Below are 24,143 nucleotides of genomic sequence, written 5' to 3' on the forward strand. Positions count from 1 at the left end.
CACGCGCGCAGGCGCACCGAGCGCCTTTCGCCACCACCGCCTCCTGCGCGTCGCCCGCAGGGGGCGCCGCCGTTGCACTGCGCACGCGTCACCGGAACGCCCGTGCGACCGCAGCCACTGCAGGGAACCGGGCTGAACCTGGTGGTCGGTTGTGCCTGGATGCCCCAGTGCCGCTAATACGCCAGCCCAACCCTCTGTCGGTGCAGTAATTGTGCGGAACTCGGGCTTTGGAATCAGGCGGACTTGGATTTTAATCACTTCCTGCTGTGAGCATTGCTCTTTGCGGTCCTTAGTTTGCTCACCTGTGCAATGGGAATGAATGGGTCTTGGAGAGAGGGATCTTTCAGTCTTAAATGAAAATTTTTTAATACACAGGGCCAGACTCACGAAGAATCTTGTATGAAAAATAATTTTCATTATAATGTACGTCATCGTTTACCCATTTCTTTCAACCTGTCATTCAACAAGCCCACACCTGAGGACAGGTTTTTGAACCACAAACCAGCTGCTCCTGGCTGCAAAGCAACGAAAATAATAAATCCAGGTCCTGTTCTTGGAGAGTGCACAATCCTGTGAGCAGGGAGGGACAGAAAACAAGCGCTCACCAGAAAATGTGTCCTCCCATTGAAGCAAGATGGGGGTGCACAGAAGAGCCCCACCCCACTCCTCCTCTCCAGGAATTCTTCCTGTGGTGTGGTGATGGAAGTGTGTTTTTAAGCAGAAGGAACAGCAGGTGTCATCTGTACGAGGCAAAGTAGGCAAGGTAGGCTTTAGATACAGGTGAAATGTAGTCAAGTGAAGGACCACGGAAAGAGAAGCCCTACTTCCTGAAAAACTTCTTTTTCAGGAAGAGTTTGCCTGTTCTGTGGGACATGAGGAACTGGTAGAGGGAGGGGGCTAGAGGCTCCATGACCAGCAGGGAGGGAGATAAGGATCCTTTCCTCTCTGTATCCCAGACCCTATAGGCAACTTCATGTTAATAATTGCCTGAAATAAGACGAAAATGAGCACAGATCCCCACTGAGGACAAGGGAAGGGCACAGTTTGACAGTAATCATGCAAGATGATGAATGGCCTTCCCTGGGGCACACCCTCCCATGACTTCCCTTGTCCCTACCCAACCCTCATGGAGCACAACTGATGAGAGACAGAGACATGAAGCTTTCCCAGATCATCATATGCTTATGTGATCACATTTCCTTCTCTATTTGGACAGGTAAAATATAAAGGATAATAAAATACCCTCAGGGAATGAAGGAAGGTCAAAAGGTGACAGGTGGAAGTCCACCACTTAGCCTCCTAAGCTCAGTGCAGTCAGGGAATGCATGAGAGGAAACATTCCCAAATTTGGTGAGTGAGGGAGGAGGGGACAGGGGGAGTCATACTGCCTATGAAGGAATGCATGACTTTGAAAAGGGTTGTGTTGGTGGTGTCTGTAAAAAGATACCTCGGGGAATTTGTTTCCTAGGACTGCCGTAGCAAAGTACCACAAACTGGGTGGCTTAAAACAAGAGAAATGTATTTTTCATAGTTCTGGGGGCTGGAAATCTGAAATCAAGATGTGGGCAGGACTATGCTCGTGAAACCTATAGAGGAGCAGCCCTTGCCCCTTCCTGGTTCTGGGGGTTTGCCAGCAATCCTTGGCTTGCTGCTGTAGCGCTCCAATCTCTGCATCCCTCGTCACATTGTATTTTTCCCTTGTGTCTTGTTCTATGCCTCTTCTTATAAGAACACCAGTCATATTGGATCAGGATTCATCTAATGATGTCATCTTAACTTGATTAAGGTCTGTGAAGACCTTAGTTCCAAAAGTTCACATTCACAGGCACTGGGACATTAGGACTTATTTAAATAACTTTTGTGGGATGTACAATTCAACCCACTGGAGCATTTAAAGATTTCTTCACTGGAGCTGTGGAGGCTAAGTAGATACAACCCCTTCCATCTGGGAATTCAGGGCCTACTTGTGTGTTTCTCCTGCTGTGGAGTGCAGCAAACCAGAGGTATCAGGCCAGGACTCCATGGCCTAATTCATTTAGGTCATTGGTTTACAAAGTGTCATCCTGGACCTACAGCATCAACATATCACTTGGAGACTTGTTAGGAATGCAAATTCTTTGCCCTATCCCATACCTGTTAAATTAGAAACTCTGGGTTAAGGCCCAGGAATATGTAGTTCATTCTCTCTCCCTCTCCCCGCTCCTCCTCCTCTCCCCCTCCCTTTCTCTCTCCCCCCACATAGATAGATATAGATATAGGTACATAGATATATCAAACAGGCCTTTGGCCTTTGACCTGCATCAACTCTTGTGCTCACCCAATGCAACAGATACTGCTGCTAACCCTGCTTTACAGAGACAGCAGAGACATGAAGTAGAGGAGGGCAATATTAAAAATTAAGGGATGAGAAACAAATACTCCAACAGATCTGGCCAGACCCCTACTCAGGTCTGATATTGTATCCATCCTTATGGTCTCATCCAAGGAAACCTGGATCTATGGGATCCCAAAAGTTTGCATAGGCTATGGGAGGCAAGTCAGGAAAAATGAGTCATGACCCAGAACACTTTGAGGGCCTTAACCAATAGCCCTCCCTGCCGGTCCTTGACCATCCTAGCCCTTGTCACTCTTGTACTCATTGACTGATTCTCACCTCTTTCCCCTATCCCGTAAACTCCCTGAGGGAGCAGTGAGTCTATAGTCTTCAGAGTTGTATTACCTATGCCTGGCCCAGCACTTGACATCTAATAAATTTTTATAAATGCTCACTGAATGAAAGAATACATTTCTGAAATTAATTCCACCATATATCCTACACTTTAAAATGTTACTTGGCACCAGGCATGGTGGTGCATGCCTGTAATCCCAGCAACTTGAGAGGCAGAGGCAGGAGGAGCACCAAGTTCAAGGCCAGCCTGGGCAACTTAGCAAGACCTGTCTCAAAATAATTAAAAATAAATAAATAAATAAGGGCTGAGTATGTAGCTCAATGATAAAATGTCCCTGGGTTCAATCCCTAGTACTGCAAAATAAAATAAGTTACTTGACAATTTGTATACAATCTAATTTGATAATCCCACTTCTAGCATTTATCCCAAGGATAAGGAAATCATCAGACACAAAGATGTATAAATAAGGATGTTTACTGCAGTGCTATCTACAATAGTGAAAACTGGAAATAACGCATGTACCAGAGCAATGTGAGAAAATTGTGTCAAGTTTTCCAAGTCTAATCAAGCAAGGGGGAGAAAAAACTGGTCACAAAGCTATATATACAGTACTGATTGTTCTGTACATAGCAGAAAAACCTGACAGAATGGTTACTAAAGTGGTAACAATGATGATTCTTGGTTAGTGACATAACTAGTGATTTAAATTGTATTTTTAAGTTGTTTCCTACATTTTTTTCCCCTACAATAAATAGCCATCATTACTATAGTCAGGAATGTTTGGACTTTTTTTTTTTTTTTTGAGACTGGGTCTTGCTGAATTGCCCATGTTAGCCTCTAACTTGTCATTCTCCTGCCTCAGCTTCCTGAGTAGTTGGGATTACAGGCATGTGCCACCATGTCTATTTGTTTGAAGTTGTACATGTGGCCAAGAAGCGAAGGGGAAGGGGAAAGAGTAGAGGTCCTAGGATCAGAGGATTGCATCCTTGGTTCCGGGAGTCTCACAGATTATCACCTCATCTGACCATCCTACTGGTATGTTAGTTTCAGTGCCTCATGTGTGCTAGGCAAGTACTCTACCCCTGAACTACAACCCCAGCCCTATCCCATAGATTTTTTTAAAAAAACAAGACCCCAAAATTCAGAGAAGTGAAGCAGACTTGCCCAGGTCACACAACCAGTGGTGCTAGCTAGGAGTCAATCACAGGTCTCTCTGAATCCACAGTTCAGTCTCCTTGCATCCCTGCATGTACACATACACATATATACTTGGAGTGGAACATGTGCATGTGTGCGTGTGCAGATGCGCATATGATAATGGGTATTAAACTCAATATATGCAATTTTAAGTACAGGGAACAAGACTTCTAGCCCGACCCACTGGCCCTACTCATAACAGCAAGGAGGAGGCATGATTCTGCCCATTGTTTCTGCATTGGGCACCTGTCATTTCAATGGATGTGCAAAGGGATCCCCATGAAGTGAGCAGGCAGGGACAACCCCCTGATCACCTTGTTTTGTAGAGCAAAACCACTGTCCTCTGAAAGGAACTGAAATCTGGCCAAGATTATTTGATAAGTGAGCCCATTGCTTTTCAAGCTGCTCATCATAGTTTCCTCATTCCCTTTCCTCCCCCATAAATAATGAAAACCAAGAGCCATTGATGTCAGTGAGACCAAAGAGTAAATTCTCAAGCAGATAAATCACTTCAGCTTGAAAGACAGCATGTAATTGAGAGTGGAGGCGTCTGTATGGGGGTATAGTTCCCCCCAAATTGACCTGAGTGGGCTGCTGGGGCAACTGGAGCTTTGCCTGATAAGGGCAGATGTCACTGGCTCCTTTCACTTGCCTGAGTTCCCAGCACCCAGGGAAAATTGCTAAAGACAGGCTGCAGAAAGGGAAGAACTGAATCAATTTTTTATGGTTGTTGAGGAGGCAATACACTACTGTATATACTTTAATTCTTTCAAAAAATATACATTCTGATTGCTTCTAGACCTTTTGGCTAAGATGAAGTGTAGAGAATACACATTTGGTACCCTCCCCTGCCCTTTCTAGTCTCTGATCTCCTCTCTGGAAGCACAACATTCTCCCTTGTTTCTCTAATTCCTTTTTGAGAGAACTTGAATATACATGCAAATGAGAAACACATTTGAAATTCACGTCCTCCCCTGTCTGTGATTTTAGACAATGTTGAGTGAACCGTAGGTTTTTATCCTTGCTCTGTCATTTACTGTGAATCCTAGAGCCCATCATTCAACCTCACTGAGCCTTGCTTTTGCCTTCTGTAAAATGGGGCCCAATGTCCCTAGGGTTGCTGTGTTGATGAAGCTGGATGCAAAACTATATTAAGAATTCAAATTTTATTTTTAAGCACTATTTTTTTAAAAAAAATAAGGAAAAGGCCTGGGTTGCTGTGAGGAAGATGTGGGTCAATGGAGTTTGGGCCATTCCTAGATCCCTAGGTGCTGCATCTCCCCTGCAAGAACAGTGGCTGGATCCTCCAGGAGAGAGGCTCCAAGCCTTCCCTGAGGCATGCCTTTGTTTTTTTGATCTGGAGGTGGTGTTTCTAGCTTGGAGACCTGGGGCTTTGGCAATGATATATTCTCTTTCACTTGCTGGTCGTGAACACCCCCTTCATCTCTATCATGAGTCCTCTGACCCTACTCTAGGTCAGATTTGTATTGAGAGGGCCTTTCTGCTCTTGAGTCAGTGAAGGATGTCTCTGCAGGACTGGAAAGTCACTGGTGTTGGCCAAACTAACTAGCTGTCAATTAATCTCCACTATTCTATCTGGGGAACTGGGAGAGGGAAACAGACAGACCCAGAGATACAGGGGAACTAGGTAGAAGAAATGAGTTTCCTTCGTCAAGGTCAATCAAGAACAGGACCTTAAATAGTGTCCCCTGGTCAAGGTCTGATCAGCAGACATTCCACAAATTGCTCTTCAGCTCCTGTTGGGTAGAGGGCCCTGGGTGGGATCATTTGTCTTGTCCTTCCATTCATCCATCTGTTTATCTTCCCAAAACTGCCTGCTGAGGCCTAGCCAGAGACAAGCCCTATCCTTGGCACAAGGCCACATGCTAAGATGAATCAGATTGGGACGGCTGGAGCTGGTGGGTGGAAGACAGAGGACATACCAGGAGGAGGGCACAGCAAAGCAAGGTCCAGGGCTTGTGGGTGGAGAAATGTTTGGGCAAACCAGACACTGAGATTGAGTGCAGGGTAGAAGGCAGGTGTGCTGAGGGGCATGGGGAGGCAAGGAGAGGAGACACAAATGGCAGGCTGTGGAGGGACAGGCAAAGGGTCCCTGAAGGAAGAAGGAAGCATCAGAGAGAATGAAAAAGGAGGGTGGAAGGCAGGGCCTCAGACTTGATTAGTGGGGGAAGCTAGTTAAGGTGAGTCTGTCTGACCCCACTGCTAATGCCATTCTGCCCCACTCCCAATTTAGTGCTCTGGTTTCACCTGGGTGTGAATTGACCATCCTGTACCCCCATCTACCCCAGAGCTCCTGGACCCTCACTGGCCCCCAGTGCCAAGGGGGAAGTGGTAAAGCTCACCACATTCAAAGTGAGACAAACTGGGAATAAATCCCTCATTCCCTGATAAGACGACCTTGGGCAAATTACTTAACCTCTCTTGACCTCAGTCTCCTGCTCTGTCATATAGAGCCACTGTAAGCCCTCCACCATTATAGCGTTACTGGAAGGGTTATATCACAGGAAGGACCCAAAGCTTGGCTTAGCAACTGCCAGGGCATCTGACCAACAGGGAGAGTTCCAGATCTGGAACCTTGGTGGTCAGCGCAGTTTGCAGTTCGAAGAGGGACTTTTCACCCCAGAAGACTCAAAGCCCAGAGTCCAATTCTTTGTTGGTGGCATTTACAGCTCAGGGACAAGCCTGGGTTGGGGATGCAAAGTAGAGAAGTCCCTCAGCGTGGGTGGTTTCTCCTGTCCCAGAGTCCATACACGTGCTGGGGGAAAAGAAGGAATCTTGTCGGGTCTGGGAGTGAATAAAGATAGGAGGATAGGTTTACCCCCATCCCCTCCAACCCCCTACACACCTCCCATCTCGATTGGGGACTTAAAGGCCTGCGGGCGGGCGGGGGCAGGGCAGAGCAGGGCCGGCCTCTCTCGCCCTGCTGGGGGGTGGGGGGCGGGTCCCCGGGGAACTGCTCCTCCCGCCCGCCGCCGCTTTAAGAGGCTGCTCCGCGGCAGCGAGCCGGGCTGGAGCCGCAGCCCGACCAAGCAAGCGGACCAAGCCGAGCCGGCAGGTGCACGGCTGCGGGGACAGCAGCGGCATGACCGGCCACCACGGCTGGGGCTACGGCCAGGACGACGGTAGGCGCAGACCCCTGCCAGCCCTGACCCAGCTGGACTCGCCCCAGACCTGCGCGCCCAGCTGGGTTTCCCGAGCGCGCAATTCCCATGCTCCTAGATCGACCCGGACCCCTCTCCTGTCCAGCCCCCAGAACCTGCCCCCCTTACCGGGCCCCAGCCCTGGTTCCCCTGCAGGCGGTGCAAAGTCCGCGCTGAGCCGGGAGGTCCCCCGCCACCAGCCAGGGATCCAGTGGTTGCACGCGTCCTGCCGCCACCTCCGCGCCGCCCCTGACTGCCGCGCGCTCCTGGGACTCGGCTGGGCACTCATTGACTCGCCCCAGGCGTGCGCCGCGCGTGGAGATGGCCCAGGGCAGCGGCGGGGGGCGGTCGCGGCGGAGCGCTGTGCGCGGGTGTCTGCACGGGGTGCGCGCACGGCGTGTGTGCGGGGACCTCCGGGAAACTGGGCTCCGCGAAGGCAAGGGCGCCGTGTCCCCGGGAAAGAGTTTCCCGGTGAAAGCGTCCAAGCTGCTGTGGCCACTGGTAAGTGAGGGAAAGGGGCACTTAGGGTGCTCATGCATGTGTCTAGTGTCCACACTGAGCAGGGTGTCTGAGCACGTCCGGTGTGAGGTGGGAGCTGTCCGACACCAGCCTCCTGGTCTAACGGGAAAAATAGATGTACCCTGCCACAGTTGCTATAGGATGCAGAAAAGGAGAAAGACGCAGAAGATGAGCCAGACGGCTTTTGTGTGGGTCTGGGACACGACAATTCCCTTTTAGGCTACTTCTTATCAAGCAGGGAGGGAGGTGTGGAGTAAGGGCTTCCTCATTTCCCTGAGATAAGCGATGTACCCCCAAGATCCAGGCTGTCTGTAGGGGAACCCAAGTAGGGCAGATGGGGGTTGGAAGGGGCACCCAACTCTCCAGCTCCATTATGAGGGTGGGTAGGGGTCCCTGGCCACAGTCTTGGGGGCCATGAAGTTACAGTGGATCTGAGGGAATCAGGGAGGTGCTTCAGAGTCTCTGGTCCCCCCAAACCCCCAAGGACAAAGGAGCATGTTTTGGAAGTGGAACCCTAGATCTGGACATGCAGGAATTAGAGACATTTAAAAAAAAAAAAAAAAGCAACTGAGACTAGCAAAGATGGAGGAAAAGGCAAAAAAGGGGCAGATTGACAGCACACATTGGAGACCGTCTTCCTCCAGCAGTTAGCTTTTGGGTGCTTCTACCAGAGTCTGAGTCCCCTGACTTCAGCCTTTCTGCTAATCCTGCCCACCAGCTCTGAGCATCCAGGGTCCTGAATGGCCTGTCCCATGGCCCTGCTACCCACAGGCAGCTGCCCTTCACCCAACTAGACATGGGTTGTTCTGTCTAGGGGCAATGAAGAAGCAAAGGACAGAGGACAGAGGACAGAGGTGCCGGCATGCGGCAGCACTCTCAAGGGCTTCAAAAATAACCCAGTGGGGCCCGGCCACGATTTGGAGTTCTGAGTCATCCTTTGGGGACACAGCTCTGTCGGCACCTGCTGCTGTTTTCTCAGGAAAACTTAAGAAGCCAAAAAGGGGGAGAAGCACCAGCCGGCAGTGGCTCTAAAAATAGGCTGCATCTCAGGATGTTCCCCAGGGAGATGCTGAGTCTCTCGGCTGCAGATGGAGCCTCTGGGAGGCAGGTGGTGGGCGCCTGTGGGTGTGCATGCAGGTGTGTGTATGAGTGCATGTGTATGTATGGGCATGTGTTTTGCTGTGGTCCTCTTGTGTGAATTTGGCTTTCCAACAGGAGGTGTTTGTGTGTGAGGGTGCATAGATGTGTGTCAAATGTAGTTAATAGAGCTGTGTGTGTGTTTGAGCACATGCGTTGTTCTGAGCTTGTCCTGGTGACCCAGGTACACATGTGTGCACACATATGAAGATCTCAGTAGACCTCTGGGCATGTGCCTGGAGAGGGAAACCAGAGATGGTACAGGTACATACCTTGTGTTTATACTGTGTGTGTGTGTGTGTGTATATGAACATGCATGCATGGCCCTCGGTCCTCTCGTCTGTGACATGGGCATCATGCTAGTTTCTACTTCACAAGATGGTTGTGAGGAGCAAATACATGTCACAGAGCCAAAGATAGGTTGATGTGAGTTTTTGTTATCAGTATCACAAACATCAAGTTTGCACTAAGTTACTCAGGATGCAGGAAGAGGTTAAATATTTGTTAAGATTAGAGACTTCAGATGCTTGGGGCCTCCTTGAGTGTGTGTTGGGGACTGGAGGTTATGAGATGCACTACCTGGAACCACCTCTGAATCTGTAGCTGCACGACATTCCCTTTCATTCATTTCCTAGCATGCTGGGAGGGGAGTTTTAGTGAAGCCATTTCCCAGACAAGGAAATGGAGGATGAAGGGGAATTGGCAGAGTGGGAATGGAACTCCAGGCTGCTTCAAAGCAGAGGCTCACTGAATGGATGCCTAGGAATCGACCCCCAGGACTTACTTCAGCCTGTAGCTCAGAGATACTGGCTATCCTGAGTCCTTGCCACATCCCTGCCTGCAGGCCCCTTGAATTGGCACAAGCTGTATCCCATTGCCCAGGGAGACCGACAGTCACCCATCAACATCATATCCAGCCAGGCTGTGTATTCACCCAGCCTGCAGCCACTGGAGCTTTCCTATGAGGTCTGCACATCCCTCAGCATCACCAACAATGGCCATTCTGTCCAGGTAGACTTCAATGACAGCGATGATCGAACAGGTAAGTGGCCCCTGCCAAAACTTGGAACCTGTCCCTGCTAGGACTTAACCCTATTGGGCTAGCTCATTTGTTCTTCTCAATAATCCACTTTTCAGATGGGTGAACAGAAGCTCAATGAGCTGGGGAGCACCAGAACAAGCTGGTTCTGCTCCCCAAAGTCTTTCTCTCCAACTCACTAAAGGTCTCAACTCCCTTGGGCCACAGACAGGCCCATGGGAACTCACAGAAGCTCCTTCTTAGATCTCTTTGCCCTGGGATTAGAGTCCAGGTCCTTTCGTGATAAATTCCTAGGCAGAGGCTTTAGGAGTGCTCTTCAGTGAAGAGATTTTGTCCTTATGACTAGGTTTGTGGGATAGGAAGTTGGGTGAGGAGAATTTCTTAGGAAGTGTCCAGTTCTTTGAACCCTCACCCCCCACTTCTCACCCTTCCACACACATATTGAAATAGAAAAACAAAAGAGCCACGCTGGGAGGCTGAGACAGAAGGATCACAAGTTCAAGACCAGCCTGGACAACTTAGAGAGACCCTGTCTCAAAATAAAAAATGAAATAAGAAAAGGACTGGGGATGTCGCTCAGTGGTAGAGTGCCTGTGGTTTCAATCCCCAGTACAAAAGAAAGAGAAAAGAAATTCAAAAGGCACAAAAGAAGAGGAAAGCCAGAATTTTCATGAGGCGATTGATCTAAATTGCTTAATCCTGAGTTCCTGGTAAGCTAGGGAAAAGGGAAAGAGAGTGGGTATAGTTCTTGTTGCATAAGGGAGGAAGTCAAGCAATCCCCAGTAGAGAGAGGAAAAGCATTTCCTTGCACTGAGCTCCAAGAAAGGAAAAACCTCTTGTCCAAAACTTTAGGAAGAAGACATGGGGGTCTAGATGACAGAATACCCAGACCTGAAGAGGCAGTGAGCCAGTGGGGTTTTGCCACTCACCTAGCACAGTTCACTCTGGAGGTCAAATGGATTGGTGCCAACAGAATACTGAGGAGGGAGGAAGGAGGGTGGGCAGGGAGAAAGGTTAGAGAACGAGGGTTAGAGATACTTAGGGGTCCCAGGTGAAGCAATCTCAAAGAGGTGGACACTCACAGACCTATCTGGAAGCTCGGCCTGCAAGCCCTGTTCCTTCCACCTCTGGGAATAGGATGGCCTTCCTGCCTCCCATCCCCAGACTCCCTTTCTCAACTTTCATTTTTGCCCTGGACAGGCCGTGTTTCTCAAGTAAGGCAGGTTGGGCAGCAAGAAGGGGCCTCTGGACTGTCCTGTTCTCCTTGAGGGGCCCCCATGTGGACAAGGACCTGCCCTGATCACTCAACGTGGAAGGGCCTTAGGGGAACTCTGAGCCTGGGGCCGTCACCTGATCTAGGCGCTCACATTCAGGCCTGGCTGGGGCCCCCTCCGCTGCCAGATCCCTTTCAGCTAGAAATTCTATCAGTCCCCAGGAGGCCTTGTGCATGGCCCCAGCTCACTGACTATCAAGGTGAGAAAGTCACAAGCTCAGAACAAGTGGGACCCTCCAGAGAGGTCATTTGTGCTGGAGATGTCACTGAGGGCACTAGAGCCTGTCAAATAAGAGGGTAAGGACTCTCGGGAGCTGGCTTCCTGCTCTGGGACAATACCATGTTCTGGGGGGCTCAAGGTGGCAGGGAGGCAGTATGGCCTGGTGATCAGGGGATTGGGTCAGAATTTAAGAAATATGGGTTTATACCATACCTCAGTGCCTTGCTATGTAACCATGGGCAAATGCCTTGCCCTCTCTGTGCCTCAGTTTCCTCCTTTATAAAATAGGAATAATAATATGTTCTGGCCCTTGTGGGCTACTATGAGGACTAAACAAATGAATCCTTCCAAGCTAGCCTAGGTCAGGAGCCAGACGGGGGAGGTCTACTGTTAGTGCCAAGGGGGGCCTGGAGGCAGGGTCCCAGCTTCCACAGGAAATCAGAAGGAGTGAAGAGAATGGCCCCAAGGAGGGGGCAGTACTCTGTCAGTCCCAAACTGCAGGCTGTCAAGATTTTTGCCCTGACCCAGATTAAGGGCTGTGATGGTCAGTGGAGACTCACCCCAGCCTGGCCAGTCCAGTGGACTCTCCACATGAAACACATATCCCCTTCCTGGGCTGCTGCTCTGGACCTGGCACTGCCACCATGAGGCAGTGTGGGTCCCACCATGCCCACTGCCACAAACCCCACTTCTACCCACAGTGGTGACTGGGGGCCCCCTGGAAGGGCCCTACCGCCTCAGGCAGTTCCACTTCCACTGGGGAAAGAAGCATGATGCGGGCTCAGAGCACACTGTGGACGGCAAGTCGTTCCCCAGCGAGGTGAGGGCCCTCTGTATCCCTCTGCTGCCTGGGGAAGGGATAGGGATACCATAGTCAGCGGCTTGAGCATTTCTGGGTAGAGCTCTGGAGAGGGTGAGGGGAACACAGGGGACTTTAAGGTGAGATGCCTTCTACCGGCCCCCAGCACAGTGTCTCCCTCTGACCTCTGCCCACTGCTGTCCTGGTCTGCATATTGGTTTTCTGAAGGTCCTGCCCAGTCCCACCATACCCTGCTGGAAACCCTTCAGAAGCTGAACCTGGCATTCACGGCCCTGCACGGACTCACCAGGCTTGGCTTCATCTTCCCCTGCTCTCTTCCCCCATTGGGCTGCATGTGATGAATGCATACACCTGTCCATACCTGGTTCCCTATTGCTCCTCATACTCCTGGTCCCTTTGCCTGGAATGCCTTTCCCCAAGGCTCTCATCTGATAACTCTCTACTTCTTTGAACTCGCTGCAGGGGCCACCTCCAAATGTCACTAGGGATGGCCATCATTCATTTCATAGCTAGTTCACTGGAAGGCAGAATCCGAGTCAGATTCCTTTTGGGTCTCCTGGGGCTTGGGGAAGGGTTGGGCCCAAACATGGGTAGATGCTTACTGGGAACTTCTGGGGCTCCCCTGCACTTCAGGACCCCAAGCCTGGAAAGTTTGATAGCCTTCCCCGCAGAGAGGCAGAAGTCAGGTAGGAGTGAAGGAAGCCTGGCTCAGAGTTCCATTGTCCCCAAGGCGCTAAGCCCTGGCCTGGCCTGGCCTGTTCTTGCTCCTCCAGCTACATCTAGTTCACTGGAATGCCAAGAAGTATAGTACCTTTGGGGAGGCAGCCTCAGCACCCGATGGCCTGGCTGTGGTCAGTGTCTTCTTGGAGGTGAGTGGTGGGTCCCTGGGACCAGGAAGAGTATGCGAGGCCTGGCATGCCCCTATCTCTGGAATGCAGGGGTGTTGGGCTCACACCACTTTCTCCCTGACAGACAGGGGATGAGCACCCTAGCATGAATCGTCTGACGGATGCACTCTACATGGTTCGATTTAAGGTGAGACCAGGGCTCCCTGTCCCTGATCTTGAGCAGCTTAGTAAGCAGAGAAGAAGCAGCCCTCTATTCTGGCAGCAAACTCTGGCTGAGACCAAGGGCAAAGGACAGTACCTTCAGGGCCCTCTCCTGATTCCTCTTCACTAGGGTCCACTGCCCCATTGGTGCCTGCCAGGCAACCCAGAAGTGAGTAGGATTTGTGAGATGCTGGTCACAATAAATGGTAGTCTGACGAACAGTGCCACCGAGGAAAGCTGAAGGCAAGGGAGTGAACACGGTGACCAGGAGCCCAGGAACCACAACCTTTACATACAAGCAAACGGGTGCTGAGGGCCCAGCCCTGCCGGGGAGGTGGCCTTTGGGGTCATAGACATTTGCCCACAATTTGCATCAGTGAGCCAAGAAGAAGCCTGAATCCCGATGATAGAAGTGGGTGGGGAAGCTGCTGGGTTGATCTTGGTGGGAGGTATGTGCTGACTTCCGGGTCTGTCCCCCATACCCCGCTCCCCAGGGCACCAAGGCCCAGTTTAGCTGCTTCAACCCCAAGTGCCTCCTGCCTACCAGCCGGCACTACTGGACCTACCCAGGCTCCCTGACCACACCCCCGCTCAGTGAGAGTGTCATCTGGATTGTACTCCGAGAGCCCATCAGCATCTCTGAGAGGCAGGTGAGTCCTCCCAGAGCCCCAGGTTAAGGGGGCACTCAGGGCCCAGCCAAAGCCGGGTGCCCCCCACCATATTGCTAGTAAAGTTTGGATTCTTGGTTGGGGGTTAGCTTGATTGTTAGTCTTTAGGACCTAGACATGTACTGGGAGGGGAGACACCTGGATCCTGGGACCACCTCTACTGTGTTGGAATTGAAATTCTGCATTTGTTGATACACCTTAGCTGGACAGGATTGGGACTTGAACTAAGTGAAGTTCAAAGGCCCTTTAGGAGTAAGTATCTGGGGCTGGGTCTCAAAGAGGAGAATTAGTGGGGATGAGACGGACCAGTTGAAGAGGATATGCCAGCTGCTGGGTCTGGGACCACCCACATTTTAACCCTTCTGCCTCTTCAAGATGGAGAAGTTCCGGAGCCTACTTTTCACCTCAGAGGATGATGAGAGGATCCACATGGTGAACAACTTCCGGCCACCACAACCACTGAAGGGCCGCGTGGTCAAAGCCTCCTTCCGGGCCTGAGCTGCCCACCTGCCCAGCTGACCAAAGGGCACCATCTTCCCAAGGGCTTCCATGTCAGCAGACACCAAACCATCTGAGGCTCCCTGCCTGGGGGTGCTGTGGACCCCCTTTCAGCCGGCTTGCTCCTTGACCACTCTGGAGGGTTTTTGATGGGACCCTGGAGTTGAGGGCACCCTGCAGCTGCCCTGGGGACTAGAAGAACAGGCGCTGAGCAGGGTCCAAGCCTGGGGCTGCCTCTGCTCTCCAAGACCCAAAGGCCCCTGGGAACCTCCTCTTGTCTTCCCCACTGGCAGTGGCAGCAGCCCCACTCTGAGCTCACACTGTGATGGACAAGACCGAGCTCCCTGGGGCAGGCAGCTGGCACTGCCAGAAAGACTCAAGCAATAATTAGAGGTGGGCAGAGCTGCCCTCTCGGCATTACCTCGACTGCAGGCCTCCACCAGGCACACACCTCACTGCCAGGCCATTTAATCAGCACCCAGCCTGCTGGAGGTGACATGGCCTTCTCCCTCCAGCCATCTGCTGCCACGGGCAGGCCCTGGCTATAGCTTATACACTATCTATCTCCCCTTGTCCCCACCCAGCCATCAAAGACCCCTACATAATAACCCATGGATATATTAATTAATAAACTCATTTATCCATTCAGCGAACACAACTGAGTGCCTATGCTATGTCAAGTACTGTTCTAGGCTTTAGGGAGTCGGTGGTGGTTAGCGGGGCACATTTGGGAGGGACTTGTACTAGGCAGAGGGAGATTATAACAAGGGCAGGACAGAGGTGATGGAACAGAAGAAAAGGATAGTCTACCTTGTTTTGTGAGAAAATGAAATTCTAGCCAGTACTCCAAGATGGAGGGAAGAGAATGCCTTGCTGAGGTAGAGGGAAGAGGTGAGAACCGGGGACTGAAAAGGGTCAGTGGGACTAGAGCCCTGGGGAAGGGCCTTGGCCTTTCTTTCTCCCTAAGCTAGTGGGGAGTCACAAGGGTTGGCAGTAGAGACAGGGCAGGGCCAAGTGTGCATATGGGGAAGATCCCTGTGGAATGTGGCAGCAGGGAGGAAGTGGGGCCCAGTGGGTGGTCAGGAGTAAAAGGACAGGGTATTGGAGGAGGGGAAGAGGGAACTAGGTGAGATTTAAAGGTGCATCTCAAAGGCAGCATTTGGCTGTGTGTGAGGGAGAAGAGTCCAGAGGGTATCCCAGGAAGTGGGAGACCCCCCTCATGGACTGGGAACCCTGAGAGGAGCTGATCAGTTGGACACATAGTATTGATGGGGCCCTGGAAGAAAACCATTGAGGCACAAACTCTAGGCCCCAACCCTTCATTTGCACAAATCTTTAGTGAGTGCTGTCTTAAATTTGCACCCTAAGTACCTTGCTGGCCTCCACCTAGCCCCATCCTAAGTCCAGAGAGCTCAGGGAGGCAAGCTCACAATTGGGTTTAGAGACCCAGTGAGCACTTGACCCAGATGAGACGGGGGCAGGAGGCAGACAGTGAGGGGGGCTGAGGAGGGAGAGGGAATGAGAAGCCAGGAGAGCAGATGTGCAAGTTTAGTTGTGAAGGAAAAGAAAGGGACAGCTGAATAGCTGTGAGGAGATGGACAGGGGCACAACCAAACCCCTTGGGAAGAAGTGCTAGCTTCATGACTGAGATTGGCTGGTGAGGCATGCTGACTGTTGATGCCTATAGCTTTTGTCATTGTCACTAAACCAGAAGTCTACTCCCAGGCCACAGGGTACTTCTGGATCTTCTAGTTTTGAATTCAGGGAGGCAGGGAAGGGCAAGTCTTGCTCTGTTGGTCCCCCCTCCCATTCCCATGCTCAGGACAAACCTGTCCCCAGAGTACGTGAAGGTGGGGGGATAGGAGAGACAGGATATCTCAGCAAAAATCTGCCCCAGTGCAGGATCAGACAACTTTGCCTCTGCACGCCCACTGGCTTGACTTAGGGGCTATCTTCTCCTCCCGGTTTCAGGAGGGGTGAGAAGGTGGGGGAGCTGTCTGGAGGATAGTGTTTGCTCAGCTTGGGGGCAGATGGCTTTGGAGCAGGGAAGTGTACTAGCAATGTGAACTGTTAAGTCCCTGTGAAGGGCCTGCGGAAGATATCCAGCTCTCTCCCTAAGTCCCAGTAACTGTCATTAATCCCATTTTACAGATGGAATAATTAGGTTCAGGGAGGTTAAGTAGGTAAGTGGCAGAGCTAGAGTTGAACGGGATCTGTCTGGGAACTTTCTTGCTATATGCCAGAGCAGCTGGACCCAAGGGAGGGAGGGATAACATAATGTGGCCGCTCAGAGGTGGCATAATAGCTTCAATGCTGCTGGATGTACCAGGGACATTGTCCAGCCCCTCCCAGGGATGGTAGCACCCACCACAGGTCTGGCCCTGAGAAGCACTTGGAAAATGGGAGCTGGTTTTATAATAATTATCCCAAGTCTGCCAAGAATTTTCACTCCCCCAAATCCTTTCCCTTAATACACTTTTTAAAATTTAAAACTATTTTAAAACCCAAAGTGGCCTCCTTATGTTATAATCACAACCCAAGGTTTGACTCTATTATATCCAAATGGAATGTCCCAGCTGGATCTCAAATGCCTCCAGCAAACCTGGCCTCAAGGGACCCAAGCCTGGGTTTTGAATCCTCATTCAGGACAAGGTCTTCTGGAAGTGATGCTGGATACATCTGAGGCATCCAAGGCAAGATGGGCTCTTCTTGCTCCCAAGACCCCAAAGAGGCCCCAGCCTGGACAGCCAAGAGGGCTTTTAGAGAGACCCAGGCTAGCAACCACAGCATGCTGAGTCTTCCCAGGTTAGGGGCACAGGCTCTCCTCCAAAGCACCTCTTGGGGGAAACCAGGCCCCAGGGAGTCCTTTCTGTGGGGTGGGGCTCAGGAGATGGGTGACTATGAAGACCCAATCCCCCTGGAGCTCCTGCAGAGGATTTGCTCCCAAGTGTCATGATTACCATGATAGCTGCTGCTGCTGCTGCTGCAGAGGCCCAGAATTCTCTGCAGCCCGAGGGCTGGCTGTGGACATTCACCCTCTAGGATGCTATCTGGGGAGGAAACCCTAAGGTAACTTGACAAAGTTACCTGGGAAGCAGGTCACAGCTGATGTCCAAGCTGATAGGGGTTAGAGTTGGACAGAGGCCTCTTGGCTGCAGCTGGAGCAGCCAGGAGGTGGGAGTGAGGACAGATGAGAATATCTGTCCTGTCTGGGAATCTTGGGGTGCCTCCCACAAACATGGGTCCCTGCACCAACTGAGGCCACCTTAAAAGGCAGAATGTACGACTGGTTGGTCAAGATTCAGGGAGAAGGAGAAGAATGTGACTCTGAGCATAAAACATTCTGGCATTTATCCCACAGCCAGAGGCAGGGCCTGGGGAAGGCATTTCTTTTGGAGCCTTACCTGTCACCAACTCTAGGGAAGACATTGCAGCTCATGTCACTCAAGACTCAAAAGCTTGTTTCCTCCTCTGTAAAAAGAAAATGGCATAGTATAAGTCAAATCCATAGTTTAAAAATTTTTAATGACTGCATCAAAAATGTAAAAGGAGGGGCTGGGGTTGTAGCACAGTGGTGCAGCATTTGCCTCACATGTGTGAGGCCCTTGGTTCCATTGTTAGCACCACATAAAAATAAATAAACAAAATAAAAGATATTGTGTATGTCTACAACTAAAATATTTTTAAAAAACTGAGGTTAGCCGGTGCGGTATCACACGCCTCAGATAACAAGATAGAGGATGAGTTGAAAGCCAGCCTCAGCAATGGCAAGGCACTAAGAAACTCGGTGAGACTCTGTCTCTAAATAAAATACAAAATAGGACTGGGAATGTGACTTAATGGTCGAGTGCCAATCCCTGGTACCAAAAAACAAAAACAAAAACCTGAGGTTAAAAAATGCAAAAGAAAATATCTTTTGTTTCAGGATGAGGGATTGAACCCGGAGCCTCAGGCAATCAGTTCATCAAATAATACATTTTATTTAAACCAATTATATCTAAAATATATCCATTTTGATGTCACCAATATAAAAATAGCATTAAAAAGTTAACACGTTCTTTTTTTGGTACTGAGTCTTTGAAATCCAGGAGTGTTTTACACTTACAGTACATCTCCATGCAGACCAGCCACATTACAATGCTCAGGATCCCTATGTGGCCAGTGGGAATTGTATTGGACAGTGCAGCCCTAAACAGATGTCACTCTTTTGCAGGGCCATCTGCTGACAAGGTGTCTGAGAAGGCTCTCTGGTTGGGCCTGCAGCCAGGCAAAGTGGTGGCAAGAAGGAGTCGGATCTGCTCTGAGCCTCTGTCCCCTCCAAAAGAGCTGTCTCCGACACTCATGCCAAGTTGGCTTCCTCCACCAGGCCTTCTTCCTCCAGGAAATGTCCCTAAATCTCTGCTTCACTCCGGCCTGACTGCCCTGCCCTGGTCACCCTGCAGTTAGAAAGGCCAAGGCTCTCAGCAAGGAATCGACCACAGGAGGCTGTAGTAGGGCCCTGGCTGGGTTAAGGGGGCTTGATTAGTCTGGGAGGGTTTTCTAGAGGAAGAGCCCTGAGCAAAGTAGCTGACATCCCAGGAGAGGTACAGGAGCCTCAGCCGAAGGGAACCAGAGAGACAGAAGGAAAGCCTGGCAGGCTCTTGCTCAGCATGTATTGACTAAATGGGAATATGTGGCTGGAGACACAAGGAATCCTAGTTCTAGAGACTTCCAATGCCAGGCAGAGGTCTACCCTTGCATCCAAGGACGATGGGGGTTCTAAGAGGTCTAAAGTAGGTGCTGAGGGCTCGTAGGTTGAAGGAATGGAACTTCTCCTGAGGCTCAGGGAACACCAGGCATCACTTGGCCCACATCCACCTTCTAACACAGGGCTCCTGTACAAATTCTGGCAGGTGCCATCCACCAGCTCTTCTTGCTGCCTCTTCTTGGCCCCATAATATGGACTCATTCCTGGGCCCTTGCAGTTTCCAGTTTGGCAGATTGTGAATCTACCTTAAATCCCTCCAGAAGCTGGCATGGTGGGTGCATACCTTGTAATCCCAGAGGATGAGGCAGGAGGATTGTAAATTCAAGGCCAAGCTCAGCAACTTAAGCAAGACCCTGTCTCAAAATAAAAAATGAAAGGTGCTGGGGATATAGCTAAGTGGTAAAGCATCCCTGGGATCAATCTCCAGTACTCCAAAATAAATAAACTAATAAGTAAATCACACCAGTAGCTAGATAAGTGATGCATTCCTGTAATACAAGCAACTGGAGAAACTGAGATAGGATTGCAAGTTTTCAGGAGATGGGTGACTATGAAGACCCAATCCCCCTGGAGCTCCTGCAGAGGATTTGCTCCCAAGCTCGTGATTACCATGATAGCTGCTGCTGCTGCTGCAGAGGCCCAGAATTCTCTGCAGCCCGAGGGCTGGCTGTGGACATTCACCTCTAGGATGTTATCTGGGGAGGCCAGCATTGGCAGTTTTGTGAAATCTTATCTCAAAAACAGTTGGGGAGGGAGCTCAGTGGTAGAATGCCCCTGGGTTCAATCCCCAGTATCACAAAAACAAACAAACAAACAAATAAATCCCTCTAGTGGCACCCTAAGTATTTTTTTTTCTTCAGGCCATAGGAAATTGAGAAGATATCTCCTTTATTCCCACTGAGCTGCCCTCTGGGGACAGGCATCATGAGAAAGGCTCATGTGCCCCCAGGGTCATCTGGGCTCCCAGGAGTCCTGCAGAGTTTCAGGAAGGAGAACATAGGACTCTTTCTCCTTCTCCTGTCTCAGTTCTTGTTCTGAGTGCTAAGTCCTATGTTGCTGTGGGTGTAGTGTCTCCAAAGGGTACCCTACCCTGTCTTTTTAGTCACCAAGGCCCTGGGAGGACTGGGAAATGGGGCCTTACTTTTGCTACTCCAGGATGGGAGGAGGGCTTGGGGAGTTTAACTTTTTCATCCAGAGGAAAAGACTCAACAATCCCCTTAGGGGATTCCAGGGCATCTAAGCTGATCCCACTATACCAATGAACAACTGAGGCCAAAGAGGAACAGTGCTGTTTGCACCCAGCTTGGCTGCAATTCTGCCTGTGCCTCTGGAAAACCTCAGTGAGCAACGGCCAGACTGACTGACACAGCCTGGAACTTGCTGAGGTCAGAGGTCATGCTGGAGGGGTCTGGAGATGTGCTCATAAGCAAGACTAAGCAGAGGGGTTCTGGGACAAAGGTGAAAAACAGGCGTTTGTTAACAGATAAGAGCATGGCCAAACCCACTGAGCCCTTGTATAAGGGAAACGCCTTATACATTGAATTGTCTGGTGTTCTTCATTTCTTCTTCACTCCATCAGGAGTCTTATGTTTCAAGAAACACCCCTGCCTGCCTGTCAAAGTGCCTGAAATGCTACCGTATGAGCTTCATTGTTCTCAGTGAAGTCATGGTCTTCTAATGAATGCCCTTGGGAGGAGCACATAGTAAAACCTTCTCAGGGGATGATTCTGCACTTCCTTTTCAGTTTACTTTGTGATTTCTTCGCTAGGGCTCAGTTTCCCCATTTGCAAATAAAACAGTAGGGATTGGAGAGAAAGCAGATTTTCCAGAGGCACAGGCAGACTTGCAGCCAAGCTGGGTGCAAACAGCTCTGAATCTCAGCTGTGAATCACCCCTATGTGCCCCTCTCACTGAAAGGGGCCATGGTGCTGGGCCAAACCAGGTGGGGGCTGATAACGGGAAGAGTTGCCAAGACCTCCAGCCCTTTGCCCATCACTGTGAGAGTAGACTGCCTGAGCTGAGTTTTCCACCAGCCTGATATAATGGGGGCTCAGAGCTACAGTTAATTGATTCACGGAAAATAAAGATGTTGGTTGTTTTTCACATATCCAAATTCATGAACCGTGACCTGTGCAACAATAAGGCCTGTGCCTTGGGAGAAGTCAATGCTTGGAAATGATTTCTTTCCTGGAGAGCAAAGCTCTAATGGTATTATTTCAGTCAGGGGCAGGTGAACTAAAAAGATATTTTGGGGACAGCCAAGCCTTTGAAGACCTGGCCTCAGTACTAAATCAAGAAGCCTGTGGTTTCTGAGGGGCAGTGGAAAGGACCGGGAGGGGAGCTCCTCACCCCTATGCAGCTCTGGTCTAAGGGGTGCAGAGATATTGGCATGTGCCCTTTGGCCCCAGGTTGAGGGTGAAGATTCAGTATCAACCTGGTTGCTTTTAGTTGGCTCCAGTGGCAGTTCCAGCAACTCCAGGGAGAGTCCAGAGGGTTCAGGTCAGGGCACTGCATCCTACTTTGTAGTCTTTGGGGCGCCTGACACAAGTCTGGAACTTGCTGATGTCAGAGGTCATGCTGGAGGGGTATGGAGATGTACTGGTAAGCTAGACTAAGCAGAGGGGTTCTGAGGCAAAGGTGAAAAACAGGTGTCAACAGATGAGAGCATGGCCAAGCTTACTGAGCCCTTGTATAAAGGAAACGCCTAGAGATGGGCCCTCAGAACTTGTAGCACGCAGACCCTCCCATGTGGGGGAATGTCTGGCTTCGGTTCCTTCTTTTTCCTCCCCTATTCACACTGATGCTCAGGAAAACTGGGGTTGCAACTGTGGAAACAGAAAAGAAAGGTCAGCATTTAAGATTCTGCCATCAGACCCAGACCACCTCACCCAGATTTTTTAAGAGGTATTTTTTTATTTTAACATAATTAGAGAAAAGTTAAAAGAGTAACATAATAAAAACCCATAGACAAGTCACCCAGATTCCCCATTTTATCACATTTGTTTTACCCTATTCTCTCTCTCTCTCTCTCACATACATACACACACACACACACATACACACATACACACAGACACACACACACAGACACACACACACACACACACAACCTGGGGGGCAGGGGATTGGTTGACAACAGGCCAACTGAAACCTCCAAAACTGTGGGCTAAAAGCAAACCTTTCGCTTTTTTAAAAATTTATTTTTTAGTTGTAGTTGGACACAATACCTTTATCTTATTTATTTATTTTTATATGGTGTTGAGGATTGGACCCAGGGTCTTGCACGTGCTAGGTGAGTGCTCTACCGCTGAGCCACAACCCCAGCCCCAACTCTTTCTCTTTATAAATTGATTATTGCTGGCATTTGAATGCTGACTAAACAATATACATTAAAAAACGGAAGCTGGTTGTGGTGGCATGCAAGTATAATCTCAGAGACTCAGGATCCTCCCTAGCAGGAGAATAGAAAGATACAGGCCAGCCTCAGCAACTTAGTAAAACCCTGTTTCAAATTTAAAAAATAAAAGTGGCTGGGAGTATGGCTCAGTGGTTTAGCACCCCTGGGTTCAATTCCTGGTACCCATTAATAAATAAATAAATAATGGAGAATAAGTCACAGCTACAACACTTTTTTATACCTACATACTTCAACGTTTCTTCCTAAAACCAAGGATATTCTCCTACATCCCTGTAATACAAGAGTCAAAAATCAGGAAATTAACATTGTAGCTGTATTATCCAATTCACATAATTTATTCATATTTTGTTCATTGCCCCAATAATATCTTTTTAAACAATAGAATCCCTGATCACCCAGGACATTCAGCTGTCAAGGGTATTTTGTGGCCCTTTCTCTGGAACACTTCCCCAGTCTCCTTGAAGAGTGCCACTTGGATAGTAAGATGGCCCTCAAATTGGGTTTGTTTGGTATTTTCTCATGAAAAGATTCTGGTTACTTAATTTTCATAGGAACATGAGAAAAATGATCCTGTGTTGTTTTGTGTGACATCCATAGGTACATAGTGTTGATTTTTTCCTTTACTGGTGATGTTAACTTCACGTTTACTTTTTTTAAATTGAAGCTTAATTTAGGTACAGAAAAATAGGTACCCTTGATGAACATTTACAATCTGAACACACCTTACAGCCAAACACACCCAGATCAACAAAAGCACATTTCCTGCACCTCAAAACCCCAACACCCTTGCTAAATGACTGCCTTCTCAAAGTAACCACCATCTTGACTTCTAACATCATCAGTTACATTTGCCTAAGTTTGAATTCTCAGTAAACAAAATCATTCATTAATTCATTCATCTCCTTAGTTTCTGGACTTTTTTGCTCATATTGTGCTTGTGAGAGTCTCAGAAATTACTTTTATACTAATAAATGCAATGCCTCTCAGTAGGACCCTGAAGTGAAATTCAAAGGAAATATGACTTATCTATATACACAATTTTTAAAGATCAATTTAATGCTTTATTTGTGATAGCAAAGACAGTAATTTAGTATGCATAATAAGATGTATTTATGTACATAGACATAATTAAAATCATATTTATATATACAAACAATGTAATTTTTGTGGGCATGTGTGTGCACGCATGTGCTCGCGCTGAGGATTGGACCAGGCTGCTTAAACATTGAACTATATATCCAGCCCTTTTTAAAGAAAATTTTGAGACAGGATCCTTCTAAGTTGCTGAGGATCCCACTAAGTTGCTAAGGCTGTCTTTGAACTTGCAATCCTCCTGCCTCAGCTTCCTGAATTGTTGGGATTACAGGCATGCACCACCGTGCCTGGCACAAACAATTTATTTTTTAGTAGTTGATGTACCTTTATTTTTTGTTTATATGTGGTGCTGAGGATCGAACCCAGTGCCTCACACATACTAGGCAAGTGCTCTGCCACTGAGCTCTAACCCCAAACCCTTAATTTTTAATAAAGATACTTCATGTGTCAGTATAAAAATGCTGAGGCATAAGGACACTAAAGATGTGATGAGATCTTTTGATGCTTGAACCCATATTCAGTAGCTCCCAGGCAAAGGGACATAAGTATGCTTGCCCCCATGGTATGATTTTCCTAGATAGTGAATAATTTCTAATAAAATTCCAAACACTATCTTAGTCTGTTTTCTGCTGC

The 24,143-nt window shown here is 49.3% G+C and overlaps 1 protein-coding gene across 1 annotated transcript; it reads left to right on the plus strand.

Moving 5' to 3' along the window:
- Positions 1-6,866: 6,866 nt before the first annotated feature.
- On the plus strand, positions 6,867-14,898 carry Ca7 (carbonic anhydrase 7). Its single transcript, XM_046434921.2, has 7 exons — positions 6,867-7,009; positions 9,528-9,725; positions 11,917-12,035; positions 12,809-12,904; positions 13,008-13,070; positions 13,579-13,734; positions 14,128-14,898. Exons 1-7 carry the CDS (start codon positions 6,970-6,972, stop codon positions 14,248-14,250), a joined length of 795 nt encoding a protein of 264 aa, XP_046290877.1. The 5' UTR covers positions 6,867-6,969; the 3' UTR covers positions 14,251-14,898.
- Positions 14,899-24,143: the final 9,245 nt, after the last annotated feature.

This window comes from Marmota monax, unplaced genomic scaffold (genome assembly GCF_021218885.2).
Source record: "Marmota monax isolate L192 unplaced genomic scaffold, Marmota_monax_Labrador192_F-V1.1 WCK01_AAM20220418_F8-fsc00024, whole genome shotgun sequence".
Taxonomy (NCBI): domain Eukaryota; kingdom Metazoa; phylum Chordata; class Mammalia; order Rodentia; family Sciuridae; genus Marmota; species Marmota monax.